Source organism: Eulemur rufifrons, chromosome 4 (genome assembly GCF_041146395.1).
Source record: "Eulemur rufifrons isolate Redbay chromosome 4, OSU_ERuf_1, whole genome shotgun sequence".
NCBI lineage: Eukaryota > Metazoa > Chordata > Mammalia > Primates > Lemuridae > Eulemur > Eulemur rufifrons.
In genome coordinates, this window is record NC_090986.1 from 43,713,357 (window position 1) to 43,738,077 (window position 24,721).

The 24,721-nt window shown below is 34.2% G+C and overlaps 1 protein-coding gene across 1 annotated transcript in view; it reads right to left on the bottom strand.

Moving 5' to 3' along the window:
* PIBF1 (progesterone immunomodulatory binding factor 1) overlaps nt 1-24,721 on the bottom strand; it is a 190,823-nt gene that overhangs the window by 111,113 nt on the left and 54,989 nt on the right. The window contains exon 9 of the mRNA XM_069467158.1: nt 22,571-22,669. Within this exon, the coding sequence (XP_069323259.1) occupies nt 22,571-22,669 (99 nt within the window). The remainder of the gene's footprint in view (nt 1-22,570; nt 22,670-24,721) is intronic.

Consider the following 24,721-nt stretch of genomic DNA (forward strand, 5'->3'; position numbering starts at 1 on the left):
CTATTTTCAAAGTGACTACATGATTCTGCATTCACATCAGCAATGTAAGGACATTCCTATTAATTGACAACCTTGCCAACACTTGGTAATATCAGTGTTTTAAAATCTAGCCACTCTCGCAGTTATAGTGGCGTCTAATTGTTGTATAATTATCATTTTCCTGATGACTAATGATGTTGAACATCTTTCCTAGTGCTTATTGTACTTAAATCCTTAGGCCATTTTTTAAAAATTTCAAGTCAGGTAGCTTGTCCTCTTAAGTTGCAAGAGTTTTGGTTGAAAGTCTTTTATTAGATGAATGTTTTGCAAATATGTTCTCCAATTCTGTGGTTTTTCCTTTCTTATCAGAAGAGCAAAAATTTCTTATTTTGATGAAGTCCAAATTAACAAGTTTTTCTGAATGGTCCATGTTCTTTATGTCCTATTTATAAAATCTGGGGTTAACCATTTTTTTTCTGGTCTTTGTTCTTACATTTAGATGTATGAATGATTATAAATTAATTTTTATGTGTGTGAGGTAGGGGTTGAGGTTTATTTTTTGCATATGGATACCAAAATATTTCAGCGTGATTTGCTGAAAAGACTATTATTTCCTCATTAAATTATTCCAGCACTTTCATCCTTCTTTTTCAAAATTGTTTCGTATATTCTGGTCCCTTGAATTTCCATGTAAATTTTAGGTTAAGCTGTCAATTTCTACAAAAAAGCCTGCAGAGTTTTTTTGATTAGGATTGCAATGAATCTATAAATCAGTTTGGGGATAATTCATACTTCAGCAATATTAAGTGTTCAAATCTATGAACATAATTTATCTCTCCACTTATTTAAGTATTTCTTGCTTTTTCTCACAACATTTACTAACTTTCAGTGTGTAGGTCTTGTACTTGTTTCATATTTTGTTAATTTTATCCTTAAGTATTTAATATTTTTGATGCTATTGCAAATGGTTTCAAAAATGTTTAATTTTCAATTTTTAACTGCTTAGTGCAATATAATTCAGTTTTTTCATAATGATCCTGGTGTCCTGCAATCTTGCTAAAGTCACTTATTAGCTTTAGTACTTTATTTGTAGATTCTAGCCATGACATTTTAAGAAAACCACCTCCCTGAGCCTTAATTTTTCACATAAAGAAAGCAGTTTATAAGAAATCAAAATTGAGAATAAAATTAATCAAACAAGAAAAAAATAAAAAAATTCCTAAAACATTTATTTAGCACAGTACTGCTCCACAGCAAATATTCAGTACGGATTAAATCCCTTCCCAAATTTCAGAGATCTTACTACAGATTTCAGCATTGCGGACATGTTCCAAATCTTTATCTCTAGGCCTGCTTTTTCTCCCAGGTGTGAGATCCTTATTCCCATTTGTCAACACCTGAATGGTGCTTTGGCACTCCAAGTATTAGTCCTAAATCAAAATTATAACCTTTATTGACACATGAATCACTTCCGTTTTCTGAAAGTCCTATTTCTGATAATGAAATCATTGTTACCTCAATTACCCAGAAAATTTTATAGGAATCATGGATAACTCTCCAAGATACTTTTCAAATGTAGTCAGTTAGTGCATTCTGTAATAACAATAGCTAATATTTAACACTTACTATGTGGCAAACACTATGCCTAACACTTATTTAATCTTCACAATTCTATGAGTGAAGTTATTATTATTATGTTTTATAGGTGAGGAAACTGAGACAGAGGTTAAATAACTTTCCCAAAGTCATGCACCCAGTAACAATAAAGCCTGTATCATAACCTAGGCAATCTATCTCCAGAAACAGAACTCATAAACATAAACTATATTACCTCTAATGTGAGCAGATTGTAGGGTACACCTGTTAGTGGTGATAGTGTGACTGGGTGCTATGTTTGGGGGAATTCAAAAAATGTCTAAACACTTCATTAAAATAAGCACCCCTCACCATGAAGTCCTTGAAAAAGAAAAGGGGCTAGTAGCAAATGGGAAATAAAATTGTGACAATGTTATTAGCTGGGCTTGTACTAGAAACCCCAATTCACAGGTCTCTGGTGAAAGCGAGCGGGAGAATGTGATAGGTTTAACGTTTAAGAGAGGCCATTAAGCCCCCATCCCATCTGAACACTTAACTCCTGGAGACAAAATACATTAGAGTATATATATTGCAGAAGACTGAAAAGAGAGGCAAGCGAGCTCTAACCCCATTTTTCAGTTCTAGGAAAAGAAAAAGTTGCAGAGGAAGCTCTATCCATGACTGACCTTTTAGTTGAAGACCATTTGGCTAGAAACATGGCCCAAATGTGTCTCAAAATATGAGCCAAACATATAAATTTCTTTTCTTTGTGAAGGGGTGGGTGAATAGAGAACACAGTGGAAAAATCTCCACCACTCATCACCCCTCAGTTGTATTTTTAAAACCAATTTTTCCATCTCTATTCCCCATGCCATCATCTCAATTCAGACCGTTGTTACCAATCACCTGGACTTTAGGCACTCCTATTCAGGGCATCTTGACTTACCATGAATATATTACTGCCAGGTTCATTCTCTAAAATGTGATTTTCATCATGTCATTGTTCAATGAACTAAATATACAGCTCTTTATTCTGACATTCCAGGACTACCAAAAAACAAAACTGTCTATCCCTATCTCCTACCTACTTGTACACTCCGAATCACACCTGTTGTTTCCTGACAATCTTTTGTTTCTTCTATATTTAGGTTTACAAAGTTTATCTGCATGTCAGAATTCACACTTCAAATGCTTGCTTCATATTGCCTTCCGTTAAAAGGCCACCCCCAAAACTCCCTAAAGGGACACTTAAAGCCTACTATAGACTCCTTAAGATACACAATATTTTGCTTTAAAATATAAATATGCATATACATTATTATATTTCAGCTCTTTAAAAACAGATATCATGTCTTTATTTTTTAAAATTCTTTACACTGTGTCATGCATGCATAAAAGTTTAATGAATGTTGAATTGAACAATTTCTAACCCACCATAGGAAAAGTTTATAGAGAGATATTTTATCACTTTATTGCTCTTTCCATAGTCCATACTCCAACAAAGAGAAATATGAGCACAACATACATATTTTTCTCCACATTCTCCTCTGAAACCATGGGGAGAAATATGTTTCTCTTTTGCCTTTTGATGTACTCAGTAAGTGCAGAGTTCATAATGTTGGCTCTTGTTTAAAATAAAAGGAAACAAGGGAAGCAATGTTAAACATTTGGAATTGACAGGAAGAAAACCTTAGGTTCATCCACACATTAATTAATTAAGGGAAGCAGAGAACAGTTTATAGAGTTGGGCCATAGAGACTCAATTTTCACATGGAAGAGGCAGTCATGGTGATTAATTTCCACTAGGTTCTATTATAAAATGGTATTGGAAAGTGAGTTTAGCTATATGGAATTCAACTTCATTTACAATTATGTGGGAACACATTTATAATACTTATCAGATGGTATTTGTAATTAAAAGTTCAAAAAAACCTTTATAGAATTAAATTATAATATTTACAGATAAAACTCATTAAAAACTCTGTCCAAATGAGCTCTAAGAATTACTTATTGCTATTCTTTTTCTTTTTTTTTTTTTTTTTTTTTTTTTGAGACAGAGTCTCACTCTGTTGCCCGGGCTAGAGTGAGTGCCGTGGCGTCAGCCTAGCTCACAGCAACCTCAAACTCCTGAGCTCAAGCGATCCTACTGCCTCAGCCTCCCGAGTAGCTGGGACTACAGGCATGCGCCACCATGCCCGGCTAATTTTTTTTTTGTATATATATATTTTAGTTGTCCATATAATTTCTTTCTATTTTTAGTAGAGACGGGGTCTCGCTCTTGCTCAGGCTGGTCTTGAACTCCTGACCTCGAGCGATCCACCTGCCTCGGCCTCCCAGAGTGCTAGGATTACAGGCGTGAGCCACCGCGCCCGGCCATTGCTATTGTTTTTATTGAAATCTCATGAAACATCTGAGTCATTTAAATCAATACTGCTCTAGTGCTCTCTATCATCAAAAAAATATATATATGGTTAAGTAGCCATAACCTTTAGATATACATTAGTATAACTTATAATTTGTAAATGTTGTACTATTTAAAACTTGTGGAATGAAAACTGGTATATAGAATGTAGAGAGACAATGAGAGCTAACAAATTTCTTAAAAGTTGGATGTTTAACATTTACTTGGGCTTATAGACAGTGATGGGGAAGAGGTAGATCCTATAATGAAAAGAGGCATTATTGGGTATACTGGATACCAGCTTGAAGTATATAGCAGCTAGCGACATGGAAAACTGGCTGACAAACGTTTTCCTTTAGAAGCATTCAGTTCATAGTTTTACTTTTCAAAAATTAAAGATCCCTGCTTTTGTTAAAGAATCCAATTTATGTTTTGTAAGTGCTATATCTTTGGGGTCAAAAAATCCTGTTTATAATATACAAATGATTGAATTTCACAACATATATTTCTCATTTAAACATCTTTGACCTACTTCTGGATCAAATGCACAGTATAACCAATGGCAAAAGATGAATAATAGACATGTTTCATGGTACCAACATACAGAACATTCCATTCTCATAAACAACAGGCTATTTACCATACCTTGACTTTCCTGTAAAGTACTTCTATAAACTATTTAAAAGCTAACATTTCATTGTCATTTATAGGTATGAGTTCCTTTACAGGTTTACATACGGACAGCCTATCTGACTAGAATGATCTGGGTACATTCTTGCTTGAAGGCAAGGAGATGTATTCTTTCGGGCATTTTTCATTTCTGTGATTTTGGACAAAAAGAATTTTAGAAATGATAGGTATCATTACATTCAGAGAATCTATGAATGATCTAGCTAATGGAAATTTACATTTGGGGGTCCCAGTGAATTAGAAGAAAACATTTGAATTCTTATAATGGATATGTGAATGCCACGTAAGCTTTGCTATTTGAAGATGCATTAACTCATTTCTACTTTTTCCAAATAATATAGGCAGACTTTTCCTTTGTAAAATGAAAAAAACATTGCCCTGAAGTTTTAAAAAACCCATCAATTTAAAAACACATGGATGTGTTTTTTAAAACTTTACAAAAAGATGCAAGAAAAAGCTCAGTAGTAAGAATTGCTAACAGCTGGAATATATGGTAAGTTGAGGAAAGGGACCTCTTTCTTTAGAGAGCTTTGTAACAGTGAAGTTTACCCATCTGAATGAAACCAGATCTAGTCAGAGACTGCTCCACCATTATGGTGCCGAAAAGAGAACACAGACACATCTTCCTTTAACAATCAACAAACTGGTTGGGTTTAGTGGCTTACACCTGTAATCCCAGCACTTCGGAAGGCCGAGGCAAATGGGATCATTTGTGACTAGGAGTGTGAGACCAGCCTGGGCAACATATCAAAACCCTGTCTCTACAAAAAATAATAAAATTAGCTGGGTATGGTGGCACGTGCCTGCAGTCCTAGCAACTTGGAAGGGTGAGGCAGGAGGATTGCTTGAGTTCAGGAGTTAAGGCTGCAGTGAGCTATGACTGCACCACTGTACTCCAGCCTGGGTGGCAGAGTGAGACCATGTTTTTGGAAAATAAACAAACAAACAAACTGGGTAATGATAGTAAATTAAATAATAGCTAATATTTATTGAGATCTTATAATTGTATAATAAATCTCATTTAATTCTAATAATTTTACAAAGCACAGAATTACGTATTAGTTATGTTTCTTTTTTCATTTACAACACATTTATAGTGGCTAAAATGAATTGAGAATATCTTCACATCTAGTAATAATTTCTAAAATTTTTTCACATTGAGTAATAATGATTTCTACAGAAGCAGAAACCAAATGATCACATATCTGGCATATACTATATAAATATGTATGTTACACATAAACATTTATTAAAACCAGGAAGAACAAAAAGTTTGCTAGAATGAAAAAAAAAATAAAACATGAAATAGTCACTATATTATTCGAGTATTCAAGATCTTATCTAATGAATTTCAAATACAGTAAGAGCAAAATTTAATTGCTATATAGAAAACAGCGATTAAATGATCTAAATGAAGTTAATAAAGCTTGTCTTAAAGCTAGATTTTTAAAACATTATCTGGTAAAAATGTTCAACACTGTTTCTTTAACCCACAATGTCATTGCCATGATGTTCTAAAAGAATGCTATTAATAGTCATGCAGGATGACTTTTATTTTTTTATTAAAAAAAATTTTTTTTTAAGACAGCGTCTTGCTCTCTCACTCAGGCTAGAGTGAAGTGGCCTGATCATAGCTCCTAGTAACTATAGTCGCATACCACCATAGCTGGCTAATTTTTATTTTTTCAATTTTTTGTAGAGATGGGGTCTCACTATGTCACCCAGGCTGGTCTCAAACTCCTGGCCTTAAGCAATCCTCCTGCCTTGGCCTTCCAATGTTGAGCGTATAAGCACGAGCCATGTGGCCAGCCTAGGATGACTTTTAATTCATAATAACTATATGCCATAAATCATATGGTAGCTTCTAGAATCTCTAAGGTAACATTTTGTTTAAGAGCTAATAATTTGCTAAATGGCACATTAGGAGGTTGAAAAGATAATCCATATAAATATCATAGAATTTTAATAACTTCTAAAATTAGCTGACATCTTATAAAATTCTAGTTGAATAACTTAAAAATAAAATGTTACTCCTGTTGAAGGACCAAGTAAACATAACTCACATGACTGAAAAGGTATATGTAGTAGAGTGAATGGTGGCCCCACAAAAGTTATGTTCATGACGTCCTTGTCTTAATTACCCCCTAAAACTTGTGAATATTAATTTATTTGCATAAAGGGTCTTTGCAGGTGTGATTAAGTTAAGCATTTTGAGATGAAGGGCTTTTCCTGCACTATCTGTGTGGGCCATAAATGCAATCAGATGTATACTTATAAGAGGCACATAAGCAGAAGGCCATGTGAAGTCAAAGGCAGAGACTGAAGTGATATGGTCACAAGCCAAGGAAACCAAGCAGTGGTCTGGAGCCCCCGGAAGTTGGAAGAAGCATGAAAAGGACTGCCCCTAGAGCCTTTGGAGGAGTAAAGTCATGCCAACACCTTTGTTTCAGATTTCTCGCCTCCAGAACTGTAAGAGAATATACTTCCGTTGTTTTAAGCCACCAAGTTTACTGTAATTTATCATGACAACCCTAGGAAATTAATACAGTATAGTTTTAAATTTTGTAGTTTTTAGTATGCATATTTGAGAACAAAAATGTACCTATTGCTGTTATGCAACATCACACAATTATGCTTTATATACTGTTTACTAGTAAGTATGACATAATGGTGTGGCAGAATGAACAACTGGGATGGGAACAAAGAGACCAGATGTCTAATTCTGGCTCTGCTCCTAATAACAGTATAATCTAGGACAAGTCATATAACCTCCTTAGACTTGTTTCCTCATTTGCAAAATGAGTGGAATATTTTCAATGATAAGTATTTTCCTAAGTTTTTATGTATGAACTTTTAAAGTGTTAAAAATAAATGAGGCACTGTATAAAAATCATAGTAATAAAAATAATACTGAAAAAGTATATAGGGGGGCTAACTGAAATCTGCCAGAAGATTCATAGGATTGCATAAATTTATAAATGGTAATTATTAAATACTTATTGAGAGTTGGCAATATGTAAAATTCTCCATATAGTCATTAGCATTTATAAACACTCATGTAGCTTTAGTTATATGTCCAGAATTGTGCCAGGCTCCATGTTTTCTAACAGAAATGAAGCCTGAATGGTTGCTAAAAAATAAACTGCTACCTATTATACAGGCATTAAAAAAATTAATACATACAGAACAGTGCTAGGCGTAGTAAGGGTTTAATAAATATTAACTTCATTATCTGGGATAAATCATATCTTTTCTTCTCCTAAGTATCTTCCACTCATAAAAAGGACCTCACAACTACAACAGCTAAAGATAATGTTAAGAGGGTTTATGTAGTAACAAAATTTTAAAATGGTAACCATTTTTTTGCTCCTCCAAAACATACACTTCCAATCAATCCTGTTTCCTTTTCACTGAAAGAACTTTTCATGATGACTGCGAGACTGAAGTATAATTTAGAAGCAGTCTCTAAAACTGGAAATAATGTTCATCTAAATATGCCTGCCAAGTTTAAAAATGTATTAGGAGTTAAATTGAAACATGTTGAAAATGACTCATTGTAGACCAGAATATACACTGTAGGAAATAAGAGCTCATTTACAAGTGGGAGAAATACACTCACACTTCATCTGTGGTAATTCTCTGGACTTTCCTTCCAGTAAACATCGTATTTTAAAATAATCGTGGAAAATATCTTACTCTTAACTTTAGTTTTTATGAGTTGATTTAGTTAGCTGGCATTCCACTTTTTCATACATCTTTTTTTGGATGTGGATATATTTACCAAATGTAAATCTATGAAAATTTTCTCTGCAAAGCAACAGAGTAGCAGCCTACAAAGAAAGCTGTAAAACCACACACACACACACACACACACACACACTCACTCATTCTCTCTCTCTCTGGTTCAGTTTACAAATATAATGACCAACTATGACTCTAGATTTCTAAGAAACATCCTAAAAAATATGCACACATATAATGCGCTTTCTTTCCTTCATCTACAAACATGATGTTATTGATAAGTCATCAGAAGAGCATGTACCTGAGTTCTTTTTCTAGTAGTACTTACATATTCATATTAATTCAGTCTACTCGCCCCCACTAGTGATCCAAAATTCACATTTGGGAGGCAGCTGGCTAGACTTAGAGAAGACTGTGGAACACCCCTTCCTCCCCAATATCCCCCCAAAAGATCTACAAGATAATGAACCTGAAACCTCAGTCTCACTACCAACATATTCTTTTTAAGCTAATTAATGAGCCAGCTACTTAAATATGTATCTATAATCATAACTTTAAGGTAGTCTTAAGCTAGATTCAAATAATAACTGTTTATGAATTAACATGATTCCAGTTTGTTTAAATTTTCTGAGTTTTGTTTCCTTGCTTTATCAGTTGTATATTGAACAGGAACTGTAGTAAACAATTCATTTAATTATCTGTTTAGCCTCCAACTCTCAAATCTAGAACTTTATCTAGATACTATTCCTACCCTGAAACCATGTTTTTAAAATGTGATCATTACCTCTGGCAACTGTTGAGCTGCCTGGGTGTGGACACGTGACTCAAAGTGGGACAATAAGCACTTTCCCTCTTAGAAATTTGACACAAAAAGGCTCTTGAGAATATCTTTATTGCATGCACATTGTCATTACAAATGGATTCTTAAGGTTCTGAATTATTATTTTAAAATAATCTTTAATAAACTATTTTAGAATAGTCCTAGATCCTGTATTATTTTTGCCTTATCTTTTTAATTTTTAAACATTCTGAGTCATTTAATGATGGGGAAAGAATAGTTTTGTTTTTGATACAAATTGTATTTCTTTTCCTATATCTAGAATGAGTTTGTCACATTTATAATTATTGTTAGAAAAGATATGTCCGATCTTCTTCTATCTTATGTTTTCTGTTTTTTGCTTCTTTGCTGTTTGCTTTATCTATCTTTTGTTATAAATTCTATGTTTGTTTGTTTGTTTCCTCTGTGGTAGTATGTACAGTATAGTCTGTCTGATTAAGATTCATTTACTATTTTAAGTGAAATGCTTAAACATATATTTCTTGATAAAACTATTGATGCTCTCATGAAATCTGAGAAAATTATATATTTTGTATTACCCATATTATATATACGAACACTATTTCCTCTTATCAATAATTCCCTAATATTATTGTAAGTTTCTACTATTTTGCCTCTACTTGTTAAATATTATTCTTATGTTATAATTTCTCCTTAACAATTACGATTATAGTATGTTTGTTTTTTTTTTTTTTTTTGAGACAGAGTCTCGCTCTGTTGCCTGGGCTAGAGTGAGTGCTGTGGCATCAGCCTAGCTCACAGCAACCTCAAACTCCTGGGCTCAAGTGATCCTTCTGCCTCAGCCTCCAGAGTAGCTGGGACTACAGGCATGCGCCACCACGCCTGGCTAATTTTTTCTATGTATTTTTAGTTGTCCAGCTAATTTCTTTCTATTTTTTTTAAGTAGAGATGGGGTCTTGCTCTTGCTCAGGCTGGTCTCGAACTCCTGAGCTCAAATGATGCGCCCACCTCGGCCTCCCAGAGTGCTAGGATTACAGGTGCGAGCCACCACGCCCGGCTCACTGCTAGTTTTTTAATACCTTGACACTTCACTTCATGAGTTCTTTGATTCCTTCTCTGGTGAGGTTACAATTTCAAATTAGTTTTTCAGGAAGGCCATATGGATAATATGTTTCATGCATGAGTCCTCACATGACTGGTTCCTTCTCATCATTCAGTTTGCAAACCTCCCTGAATCACACTGTTTTATATCTTTCAAATAATTGCTACAATCTAAAATTTATTTTATTTGATTGTTTATTTGTATATTTTCTGATTTATGCAAGTTCCATTAAGACAGAGAACCTTTCATCTTGTTAAACCCTCAATTCCAGTGTCTGGAAATGAACGGTATTTGGCATAAAGCAGGTGGTTAATAAATATTGCTGAATGAACAAAGTATAATGTGGAGGAAAAACTTGAGCTCAAGGTTTATTTTTTCCTTAGTGAATGACTTACTTACCCAGCCCAGATGCTTCTAATACTGTTCCTTTAACATTCATGTTTAGTAACTTCACTTGGATTTACAACATTGCTATTTCCCATCCTCTCCCCACTACCTATTATGTGGTGAGCTTTTCTAAATTGCAGATTCCTATTTCAGAAAAAGTTTTCTTTCATTGGATCTCTAAATATTTTTTCCTCTTCCATTTTGTTGCGTTCTTCCCTTCATACACTAATTTTCTGAGGTGTATATATGTTTTCTGTCATCCATGTCGATTACCTCTTCTCTAATTGATTTCATCACTTTATTCTTCTCTCTTTTCTCTGCCTTATAAACCTCTCCCCTCAAGTTATGAATTTGGTTTTCTGGACTCCCCCCCTCCTCCACCATTTCTCCTTCATTTTAAGTTTTGCACTATAACTTTCATAGGTAATTTCTCTCTTTAACTTTATCAGTTTCTTCCATCTTATTCTATTGTCACATCTTTAGCTTCAATGATTCTGTGCTTTCTTAAATGTTCTTAGTTGTGAATAGGTTATAATCTAAAATCTTTTTAGATTCCTAGAATAAATCTTTCAAAATGTTTTCTTTTTTTTTATACAGCTTTTATATTACCCCTGTCTCCCTCCATTAAAAAAAAAAAGTTTACTTATGTCCCATATTTGTCTTCTCTGACTCCTCCGCTCAATCACTTCTTAATGTTTGAATGAAGGCATTCTAGCCAGACCTGCATTTTGCCCCCAAAATAGCCTAAGTGGGATTTTTTTCAGTCCCCTTCCTGTTTAATGAGACATTACTGGGATTGTCCCATTTTCAAATGAACTGGAGGAGTAGGAAATTTTTATCTGTTCAGCAGTTTCCCTGCTTAAGGAGAGAAGAAAGCTGTGCTTGTAAGAAGCTAGTCTGGAAGCTTATCTTTGTGTTTTCTCTTGCTTTCTATATCCATGGTCATGTTTATGGGATTGGAAACTTATAAGTGTTGCTGCCTGTCAGATTTTATATTTATATCCCTCTTCTGAGAGAGTTGGCCATATTGGTGAAAAGTTTAGACTAAAAGTTTTATCACAACCCTTCAAAATTTAAACAACCCCCATTCAACACATGGGGTAGAAAGATTTTTTTCTCTGAATATTTATCTATTTTGCAGATACAAAGTTTGCTTTATTACAAACTCTGGTTGAGAATCTAAATCACAACACAAAGAAAGAAACATAAGGTACAGCATGGTTAAATAGCTTTTCCTGTAGCCTAGCATTCCTGTAGATACATGGTAGAGTAATAGCTTAAAATTTCCAGCCTGAACTTCTTCACTTAAGGGTTGACCTGTCCAATATAACAGGCTCTGGCCACAGGTAGCTATTTAAATTTAAATTGAAGTAAATAAAATTTCAAAATTTAGTTTCTCAGTTATACTATTTAAACTTCAAGTGCCCAATAGCCACATGTGGCTGGTGGCTATTCTATTGGACAGACCACATACAGAATACACACGGAGTATCTCCACCATTGCAGAAAGTTCTGTTGGAGAGTGCTACCTCAGGGGATGCAGTGGAATGCTTAAGAATTTCCTCAAGTGTGTAGATACTTGTAATCTATCTCACTGTACTACTCAGCTGAATTGCAGAGTTCTCGCTTGCTATACCTTCTTTCATTTTTGTACTGGTTACACTGTACATGACTCATATTCCTTGAAATTTATTAGACCAAACTGGGGCCTTCCCTAGTTTCCAATGGAAATGAGTTTCTTCTCCATTTTGTTATTTTTGTCCATATAAATATGGACATGGAGAATGTCATAAAAATATTATAAAATATTTTTTTAAAATATCAAAGGGATCAAAAGAAAAAAAAAGTCTTCATTTTTAGAAGCCCTCCATCAACTGAACATAGCATTTCAGTGTTCACTTAAAGACAAATTCCTTTCTAAACCATAGGTCAGTCTTTCCTAGCCTACGATTTTTATGCAAAACGCTAATCTACAGTTATTCCTCTATTCATGGTTAGGAATGGGAGGAGAAATCTCAAAATGGGGTATGTGACAGGTACAAAGTACTTACTTTATTGAATTTATAACTGAATAAAGGTATGTTTAAAGTGTGAAATTTGAAAAGAACTACCCTTATTATGCACTGGATGCACTGGGAAGTCTAGGTTTAAAGCACTGGGAAGTCTAGGTTTAACCTATTTGATTTAATCAAAGACTAATTAAAAATCAAGTAAAACCCTAACAACATTTAATTATTAATAGTAATGTCCCTCTAAGTTGATCTACTAATCAACATCCTTTGGATGCTGACATTTAATCTGCTTTAACTTCACTACTTAACTATAATGTTATTTATTTCACATTTTCCATGTGTCTACAAAGGTATTTTTTTTTATTTTTTGAGACAGAGTCTCACTCTGTTGCCCAGGCTAGAGTGAGTGCCGTGGCGTCAGCCTAGCTCACAGCAACCTCAAACTCCTGAGCTCAAGGGATCCTCCTGTCTCAGCCTCCCGAGTAGCTGGGACTACAGGCATGCACCACCATGCCCGGCTAATTTTTTCTATATATATTTTTAGCTGTCCATATAATTTCTTTCTATTTTTAGTAGAGATGGGGTCTCGGTCTTGCTCAGGCTGGTCTCGAACTCCTGAGCTCAAACGATCCGCCCACCTCGGCCTCCCAGAGTGCTAGGATTACAGGCGTGAGCCACCGCGCCCGGCCTACAAAGGTATTTTTAATCTTGATAAAATGTTTTGCTTAAATTCGGATTTCTTCATAATTGGCATTCTCCTCTAGAGGTTCTAGTAAATACCTCAAAAAAAAAAAAAAAGAGAAGTAAAAAGTAGTTTGTTAAGACTTAATAGTTAACTAATTGTAGCTTCTGGTTTTCACCATTTCCTTTTCTAAATGCTCTTTGTTTAACAATCTGTTTTAGACTGTTCATGGTGGGCTGTATTCAAGTGTACTGGTATATAATTTTTGGAATCCTCCTTCTTGAATATTTCAGAGAATATGAAGATTTGCTTGTTTCCACACTTCTGGCACTTGCTCTGATAACAATGTTATCAGACAGTCAACATTTTTCCTGTGGTCACTTCCTAAAGTTCTTTCAAATCTTAGGGTACTAAGGCATTTGCCTTAGAGAAGCAGCTTGCTTACTTCTTCTTTGAGACTGTTGGTAAGGCACCAAGGACACAGTGACAGATAGTAACAACTAGCATCACTTAACAGTTCACAAAGTGCTTTCCCAGAACCGTTGTAGTACAGTGCTTCCCAAAGACATATTTGAAGAAAGGATGCATCGGTAACACTTGGGGAGCTTTGTAAGAAGTGCAAATTCCTGGGTGCAAGGAGTGGAAGGAGGCAAACAAACATGTCTTCTAAAACAATCAAAATCCCTAGGTGACTAAAAATCTTCTAGATTTGGGAACCACTAGTAAGGAAGTGAGAAGTGAGGAACAGTCCTGAGTACTCTCCTTTCCCATTCAAACTGCTTTTACAATGGAATGGAAGATTTTAAGTCAAAATCAAGACAGAAAATTCTAGTAAATTAAAATTGATAAGTATTTATTGAGAATTCCTTGTATCAAGACACTGAATAAAGGCCTTCCTAGAGAAGCAGAAACGGGGAAGAGAAGTTTCTTACTTCAGAGAACCAATAAACTCACAGTTATAATACTAGAAAGCATAGAGAAGAGCCTATATTTCTGAGGGGAAATTTAGGTTTCATGGAAGATGCGATTATTGAGTTCAGTATTAATAAAATAAGCACCTACCTAATAGATAAAAGGTAGGATATGTGAGCAAGAGAAGAGAAAGGTCATTCTTAGAAAAAAAAATATATATATAAAAGTGAAGAGAAAGAATTACATGTATAAAGAACTGTAAGAGATCACTTTGTGTGGAGTATATGGGGGAGAGTCAGAAAGAAAGATCTGAGTCTAGGAAGACAGGCAGAAAGTACTGTGAATGACCTTAAATGCTAAGCTAAGATGTGCAGTCTGTGCCATTCTGTTGAATGTCATGCTCAGAGTACTTAGTTACCCTCGAAAGATGAGTGATGAAAATAGAGGGGACTAAATTAAAAGCAGGGAGATAGTTCAGAGACTATTATGATAGTTCAGGCAAGAGAAAATAAAGGCTTGACTAAAGCAATGGCACCTGAGATTAAGAAGGGGAAAATGATTAGATATATTTAGAAATTAGAATCCACATGATGTAGGCTTAGCTTACGTGTCAGAGAGGCCTTTCTTGACAACCCTATCATGGTGTACCAGCCATTATGCTTCCTTACACAACCTAGTTCATAGCAATCATCAACATATATAATTATAAAATAGTAATTATATACTTAACTATTTATTTTCTGTCTCCCTCATAGACCTTCAGCAGGGGCAATCCCCAGTTTATTTACCAAAGTATACTTTAGTATGCATTACCTTAACACCTTAACATAGTATCTGACACATGGTAGGTGCCAATAAATTATTAGTTGGTTGAATAAATGGGAAGATGGGTAAGGGAAAAAAAGTAGTTGTGAATCATCAGCTTTCTTGTTCAAGTGCCTGGGCAAATGATGATGTTAGAAAGCAAAACTATGAGAAGAACAACAGGTCTGGGCAAGAGGATTAACTGAGTGGGGAGAGATGGAGCAACCAACTGAGAGGTTATTGTACACAATTACATGACACCAGTCAAGAAGCAATGAGAAGCTGATCCAGAATGATGGCAACAGGAGTGAAGAGGATTTTAGAGATACCACAGGGGTAGAATGTATGAAATTTGACAAATGGCTAAACACAGGAGCAGGAAGACGGGATTATTATTCTGGAGATTCGAATAGAAGAGGCTTAAAAATGGTGGTACAATTCATAGAAGTGAAGTCTGTTGAAGCAAATTTTTGTTGTGTCAGGGGTGAATGTGGGAGGATATTGAGTTTGCTTCAGAAATAATGAGTTTAAAGTTCCAGAAAAACATTGAGATAAAAATGTCAGTCACACAAGCTAGAAGTCTGAGTCTGTAAGACACACAAAAAGGTAGGGGTTGAGTTTTAAAACATTGTTGGTCATTTCCTACAGTAACAGTTGAAGTTGAGTAGCATATGAGATCCTAGAAGAATATACATAAAATTAAAAGAAAAAGGACCAATGTCATGAAAACCAAATGAGAAAAAAGTAAAGAACTCTTCCAGATAAAGGTGACTCAAGAGGCATGATAACTAAAAGTAATGCATGATTCTGGACTGGATCCTGTACCAGCAAAAAAATTGTCATAAAAAGACATTATTGGGACAACTGACAAAAATGGATAAAAGTATTGCTATCAATGTTGCCTTGAATTTGAAAAGTATAATGCAGCTCTTTAAGAGAATATTTCTATTCTTAAGAAATATATTGTGAAGGGGAAGAGGTACATGATGCATTTAAGCTATTCTTAAATTATTCAGAAAAATATAGCTTGCATTTGGGAAGGAAGGAAAGGGAGAGGGAAGGGGAGAGAGAAAGAGTATAAGAATGTCAAACAAATGTAGCACTCTGTTAAAAAAGAGATGAATCTGGATAAAAGATACAGAGGAGCTCTTTGTACCAGTCTTACAGCCTTTGTGCACATACGAAATTATTTTAAAAAGGAAGTTAAAAAAAACAGACCAAGATAGAATGCTGGGGCACAGCCTTGATTTCATAAGGTGGTGGCTCACACCTGTAATCCCAGCACTTTGGGAGGCCGAGATGGGAGGACTGCTTGAGGCCAAGAGTTCCAGACCAGCCTAGGGAACATAGTGAGACTCTGTCTCTATTTTTCTTCAAAAAGTGAATTCATCCCCTGAGAGTGATGGCCATTCAGTTATTTAGGATTAAGGAAAGAAAAAGTTTCTATTAGTAGGCATGGAAACAGCATTTTACTACACTATTTTATTTACACAACAAAATATGCTGATAATTGTAGTACATTTCTGCATAAAGATGTTCTGCCCCACAGAATTTCAGCTTAACAACACTGGTATCTATCATTAATTCTTTCAATACAGAATAAATATTTTCTGACACAGATACCACCCCCCCACCCAGTTCTTCTTTATGAAAAAAGACGGACAGAAAGAAAACAATATTAAATTGCTCCGTGTGTGTATTTTGACTTGCTGCAAAAAACTATTCAAGCTATGTTCTTTTGAAGTGAGGGAGAAGAGGTGTGTCACTTTAGGACCAGTACTCATCCACTTATACCCAACTCTATGCAATAAAATTATCCATCAAGGGTTAAAGATTCCCTAGGCCATTGTTACTGGTGGGACAAAGGATTTCAGATCAGAACAACACCTAACACGAAAATGGAAGACAGATGAGAGATGGTATAAAATCCATACACTGCTTTCTGAATATGGGTGTTTCTTAACAGTTCCTCTAGAGCCTTATGTCCAGACTTAAAAAGAACAGATATTTTTCATCTCAGCACTACAATTCTTAAGGCTTTCATGTTCACTATATTACTACTATTTCTAAAGCCTTTACTGGGAAAGGAATAGAACCGCTTGTGGTAATTTAGGAAGTAATGAATCCAGCTTGAGATATAAATCTGTCCACATGAATAAATGTCAAATGGAGCAGCAGCTTAAAAGCCAAGAGAAAACTTTAGAAAAACATGGGGCTAGACTACTTCAATAAAAACAAAGCAAATCTATGGCAAAATAGAAGATTGCAAGGAATAAGAGAAATCAAGTAACAAAGATAATTTTATAAACTGTCAGTAACTCATTAGAGTGGCTCATTAATGAGAACATTTTACAAATTATTAAGCCAAAAACTTCAGATATTAATAAATTCCATTTAAAATATAACTTTATTGTAAATTTTTTCTTTCATAAACAGTAACAGTATAGGATTGAGAATTAGGAATTTCTACATTCAAAAAAATATGATGGGAATTATCTAACAATGAGAACTAAGAATATGGGTAAAATTATCATAGCTTTTTCATTAAGTAAAATAAAGTTTGAATATGATACTATAGTTTTTATTTTAATTCTCAATATCCTCATTCCATTAAGTTTATTTTGCAAATGACACAAACATTTCCTTGTCTCCGTGTCTGCTGAATAAGGTAGCAACAGATTAACAAACAGATAAAGATAAAAGTACATAGAAATATAAAAAGGCACGTTGAAACTGTTCTACTTTTGGGGATAAAGCACTGAATGGAAATTTAGGACAGCTGGTTTCTATATCAAGCTTTAAACTAGCTTGGTATGAAAGAAAAATCACTTATTCTACTCACCTGATCTCCTATGGCCTCTTATTTTGGTATTCCACTAGTAAAAAATGAGGACAAAAATCCTACCATTACCAGAGAAGTTCTGGGAACTGAAAACATAATTTTAAGAAGTATTCATTTAAAAACATTTATAGATGGAAAATTATTTCAAAATATAGGATATATTTTTAAAAACAAACCTTAACTGAAAAAAATTTACTATTAATATTACTTTTGAATAGCAAGTATAATTTAGATTCAAATATAGGCTTCTCACGTAGTATCCCACAGATGTAACAGCATATTCAATTTATTCTACTACTCACACAGATTGATTGAAATTTAAAATTTCCTCTTTTTGACAAAAAGAATCCTTAGAGTGCATGCAGACATCCAAAGCAACAGAACATGAGGTAATAACTGCTCATGATCATGAAAGTTGGGTATTTGTTACTTATTATTAAATTGTTGAGCTTGAATTGGGACATACGTGAGTCTTTTATATACCTGAGAAAAAAGTCATTTCCTTTGTAGAATTAAAGTCTTTGAGTAAAAAGCCTTTTTCATTCATGTTTGAAAATGGCACACTGCTTCCTTACATTTCTCTTTATAAGAACACAGATTGTTTAATCATAAAATAAAGCATTTGACAAAGAAAAACTTCTAACATAAATGAAAAAGATGAGATTAATTATACTTGACTAGGAAATTGTGTATAGGCATGTTGGAGGCTTGACTTAAGAACGATTCAGGGAAATCATGTTCCATGTAAAGATTAAAACACATTTGTTTATCCTGATTTTGATATACAGGAATCCAGAATCACATATTTAAATATTAAAAACTCAACCTCTAAAAAATAAAACACAAGAATTTTTTCCTTGGGTTTCACTATATACAAAAAATATATGTGATATTTCCAAAATAGGAGTTTAAACATATAGGCAATCTACACTCAAAGGAATTTCAGCGAATTTATATCTATTTTTATATATTTACATATATATTTTCTATATGTAAAAATATATGTATACCTACACACATATATTTGGTGTCCTTTTCAAATAATAGTCTTAACCACTAGCTTTTTGTTTTAAAAAAAAAAAACATGAAAAGTGAACTGCAGAAATCTTTTAAATAATACCTTAAAATTAGTTTGGGTTCACCATTCATTTCACATGGTAACTTAACTAGTTTATTAACTCTTTTAAGCTGTTGTCACAGACGTCAGGATCAAAAGAAACTTCAAACTCATCAAGCTATCCACTTGATATTTCAATCCTTACCAGTACATTTCTACTCAATGCTTGGCCAGCTTATGCCTGAACATTTCCATCGATGGAGAATATATTAAATGCTAAGGCATTTTGAAAAGCCCTATTTTAATCTTTACTCTTTCTTGTAATGGTTATCCAGTGGTCCCAGTTCTACTACTTTAGGTCCTGCCAAGTTAGAAAACTAGCTCTTTTATATGTGAATCCTCCAAATATTAGTTGACAACTATAATCTAGCACTAAAAGGACACTTGAATCTTTCTACAGTTTTGGTCATTTTTCTCTGAAGACTGTCTAGCTTAAAGGTTGAGGGCCCAGATCTCAGCATAATTCTATAGAGGTAAAGTAATTACTGACCATATTCTACATGTAACTCCTATTACTATAGTATAATATCTCCATATTGAAACCTTCCAAGTCATTTCACATTTCACTTCTAAGCCCATAATCCCATCATATGTTTTCTGGACCCAGTGCATGATCTTACATTTATTCCCATTAAAATTCATTAAGCTCATTAGTACTGCCAGAGAAGATCTATTAGATCCTCATTCCATCATTCAATTTGTTATTCTTCTCTGTTTTATGTCAAATTTGCTAAATATGTGGTTTTTATTTTTACTGAAATCACTGACAAAAATGTAGAAATACTGTACTACAGGGTATTATAGATGGCCATGATATCCTACCTCTTGACTATTAATAGTTCACTAAAAACACTGGATAAAGCCCTTCAAAAGTTACTAATCCATTTACCTAATCTTGAATTGTGCCCATATTTTCCCCATCTTGTTTAGAAGAATATCATGGAAAGTATTACCAAATAATTTGCACCTGAACTTCATTTCCATGCTTTACCCCTGTAATGTATTTATTAAAGATGGAAATGTAGTTTGCTTTGATTTATTCTTAGAGAATCCACCCTAACTCTGGGTGATACTTGCTTTTTCCAATATCAATCTTAAAAACCACTACAACCATGGCTGCTTTTTTTTTTTTAAGAGATGGAGTCTCGCTCTGTCAGCCAGGCTGGAGTGCAGTAGCATGATCATAGCTCACTGCAGCCTTGAACTCCTGGGCTCAAGCGATCCTCCTGGCTCGGCCTCCAAAATGACTGGGACCACAGGCATGCACCCCTAAGCAGGGGATTTTTCCCTTCACTTATTGATAATATATCTCAAAAACCAGATAGGTACCTTTAGCTGTTTAAAGCATTTTGCTAAAGCCCAAGCTTATTTTGAGTTTTAGATTCCCAGATATTATTCTCATTCATTTGTTCATAAATCTTTCATTCTGTAATGTCCTTTAAAGTCATAAGCATTAACACTATCTGCTGTTCAAATTTTATTTCTAGTATGTCTAGAACCACTCTCTTTTTTTCCTAGTCTTGATTTTAAAACTATCATAAATATTTAAGGTTGGCTGAAAATTAGGCTCTGTATAATTAAGGTTTTACTGTCACCGCAAGGAATTAAGAATAAACAAAATTCCTCTCATCTGGCAGTTTGGAAATGACATGTTCCAGTTTATCCAATATTCTAGTGGAAAATGCATTGGAAAGACATCATTAACTTTTGAAGGAAAAAATTCACTTAGTAAAGTTTCATAACAGGACTATATTGAACAAATCATTCTACAATAATAGTAATCATAGCAAACATTTCTATAGTATTTATTATGTGCAAGGCACTGTTCTAAGTGCTTTATAAACATTAAATAATTGAATCCTTAATGATTCAGGATACACTTTTAGAGACTGAAGTATCCCATAGCCTTAAGGATAAATACCAGCTGCTAATGTATAGACAAGTAGGATAGGACGGATTTAGGTGTCAGAGTGTAGGATATTACAGCGCTTATTATAAATATAATTGGCCAATTTTATGATCAGATTTAGTCTCTCCAACTTCAAAAAAAACATACAAAAGCTAGCAAGTTATGAAATTTGGTCTGAATGTAATTTCTCATTTACTAGCTAAAATCTTGTTTTCTTTGAAACCTTGTTAGTTTGCCCATAAATCTTATCCTAGAGCCATTTCTAAATATATTCATCCATAGAAATACACATTCAAAGCTAACATTACCAAAAAGTCAAATAAATCTTCAGTGGATACCATATAGATTTCTAAATGGAAGGGTTATACATAATAAAAGACAAAAAATAAGAGGTGTTAACAGAACTCTAATAAATAGCAGGTTTATAAATTGATTTTATAACATGACCTTTAGAATAAAACATCCACATTATAGGAATGACTTCTTCAATATTACATTTATTAAAATTCCTCCATGGACAAGTTTATAAAGTTGATGTGAATTCAGAAGTATAAGAATTCGAGCTATTCTACAAGATTTTGACAATAGGTTAATTATATGAAGACTGACCTCAAACTTTAGTTTTATGTATTGTTTAAGTTACAATTTAATCTGCAGATCTTCATTTAACAATTTAAAGACCCACTAGGCTTAATTTCAAAAGTTTATTAGCAGGTGAAAGGTACACAGAAACTTTCTGTACGATTTTACAACTTTTCTGTCTGAAATTATTTCAAAATAAAAAGTTAAAATAAGGTAGCCACTCTGTTTACTCTGCATATAGTCAAACCGTTAAAAATTTAGGGTGTTTAATGATATTTACTTTAATGCTCATCAGTTATTTTCCTTTTAACAAGGCTATTAAAAATAAATATCCTTTCCTATGAACAAATTAAAGACAAGTTTCTCTCTCTTGCCTTCCCTCCAACACACATACATTAGAACATACAGATTTTCAAAAACTGAACTGGGGAGTATACAATGGTACAAGTACTTTGAAGTTTGACAGATTTTAGAGTAAAACATTTATCTATCCTATGATTACCAATTTCACTTCTAGGTATTCACTCAAGAGAAAAGCATACACTTAAAAAAACTTATATAAAATGTTGATGGCAGCTTTATTCATGATAGCTACAAACTGGAAAAACCAAAAATGTCCATTGACAGGTGAATATAATAAAATGTGGAATACTGATACTCAGCAATACTAAGGAACTAACTACTGATACAATTAACAAAGTGCAGTGAAAGAAGCTAGACACAAAAGAGTATGTACACAGAGTATTTTTAGTGCAAGAAGAGCAGAACTAAACCATGGGGATAGAAATCAGAAAGGAGTTTCTTCTTTAGGAGTAGATAGACTGAAAGGAGCATAATGAAACTCTCTGGAGTGGCTGAACTGTTCTATACCATGTTTTCAATATATGTAATAATTACATATTACAAAAATAATGCACATAAATTATACTTAAATTGAAATGAAAATTATACTTCCATTAAAAACATATGTTCTAAAAGAAGAGGTGACAGGAACAAAAGGAAGGAGTCTAAACATTTCTATTTGCAGGATGCTCACCTGTCTAGGAGCTGATCATGTTTCTCTAAAGCATCCTTTTCAGCCATCACTGCTCGGTCCTTTTCAGCTACAGCATTATCCCTTGCTTCTCGGAGATTTCTAAAATTTAAACATACTTTTCAGTTATTTCAAATGCATAAGTATCTACCTTTTAAAGACTCATAAATGTATTTTCTCAGAGGTGAACTATTTGACAATCTTAATGACCCATAACAGAGATTGGTGACCCAAATAATGTTGGTGACATTATATAAATCTGTCAGGCTTGGTGTCTCTAGCAGCATGCAGCAGTCTAAGTGCAAATATGATCTATCTATAAATGTCATGCTACCTTTCTCCACAACGTCTCTCCACATGGGTCAAAGGGTAAGCTAAACAGTTTACACAGTAACTCATTTAATCCTTACCATAATCTAGTGAGGTAGGAGGAACATATATATACATATATATGTGTGTGTGTGTGTATATATGTACATATGCACACACACACTCATAAATTATCCACAAGAAAACTGAGGTTTTGAAAAGTTAATAAATGTTCTATAAAATATTTTAAGTGACAGATATATTATGGAGATGACAAGATTCAAAATGGGCCTGAAGTTTGGGATATGGGCAAAAGAACAGCTGAAATGGTGGACCTTGGAATTTAAGTTGTATAGGAAGGAAAGAGAAGGGAACACAGACAGGTTGACAGATTAGGAGAAAGTAGAAGGGACAAAGGACAAGAGGTCCTGATAAGACGACAAACAGATTAAATGTAAGTAGTTGTACAAAGTGAAAGAATACAGATTGCTATTAGAGAATGGTGATTTGGAGGCAAAATAGTACTTTCAGCAGCAGAATTTTAGTTGATAACAAGACAAGGTATGACAATTAGAGTGGCTAAATGAAGTAGAGCTGAGATGAAGGTCAATATTAATGTAGGGCTCAAAGAAGTATGAGGACAGGGTATTAGAAAAGTCATCTACTTTGGCCGGGCGCAGTGGCTCACTCCTGTAATCCTAGCACTCTGGGAGGCCAAGGTGGGAGGCTTGCTCGAGGTCAGGAGGTCGAGACTAGCCTCAGCAAGAACAAGACCTTGTCTCTACTAAAAATAGAAAGAAATTATCTGGCCAACTAAAGTACATAGAAAAAATTAGCCGGGTATGGTGGCACATGCCTGTAGTCCCAGCTACTCAGGAGGCTGAGGCAGAAGGACTGCCTGAGCCCAGGAGTTTGAGGTTGCTTTGAGCTAGGCTGACGCCACGGCACTCTAGCCCGGGCAACAGAGTGAGACTTTGTCTCAAAAAAAAGTCATCTACGTACAGTGGTGATGAGAGTAGGAACAGAAATTGACAGTTAAGGGAAGTATTCAAAAGCTGGAAGGTAACAATGGTGACTAATTAGGAGCTTGAACAGCCAGGCATAAGCCTTCACAGATCAAATTGTTTTTTAATCAAGGTGAAACTTTGGATCAAGCAAAATATCAACAGTAAGCTTCTTTCAGAGAGTCACTTATTTTTTTAAATCTCCTTCTCTAATAGTTATAACATAGAATATAACACAAATAAATGATTCTGCTCACTTAAACCCTACAAATTCCTTATGTTGTATTTTCTAACCTATTTTATAGCTGAGTAAATTGAAGTTTGGAGCGCTTACATACCCAGCCCCAAGTCCTACAGCTTAAGTCTTAAAGTGCCATAATTTGAATACAGCTATGTCTTACCCCAAAGCCAGTACTTTCTATATCATACCACCCTATCTCCATGATGATTTGGATAGGATCTTAGAATTTGGCTTTTTATTATTCATAGAGAATGTCACTAGGGAGTCATGAAAGTCCACATTTTGAATAAATCTATCTAATGAATATTAGATAGAAATGCTGCAGTGGTCATACTTGCTGTGCTGGTACTTGATGCAATCTTTTGCACGGTGATACTAACAATAAATTTAAAATTTTAAACATGTCAGCCATTAGAGATTCACCAGAAAACAGTTTGCAGCCAGAAATAAAATAGCTTTTTAATAAAAAGTTGGAATATTCTCAACACAAAGAAATGATATATGTTTGAGATAATGGACTTGCTCATTACAGATCATATGTATCAAAACATCACTATGTAACCCTTGAACATGTACAATTATTGTCAATTAAAAAAATAA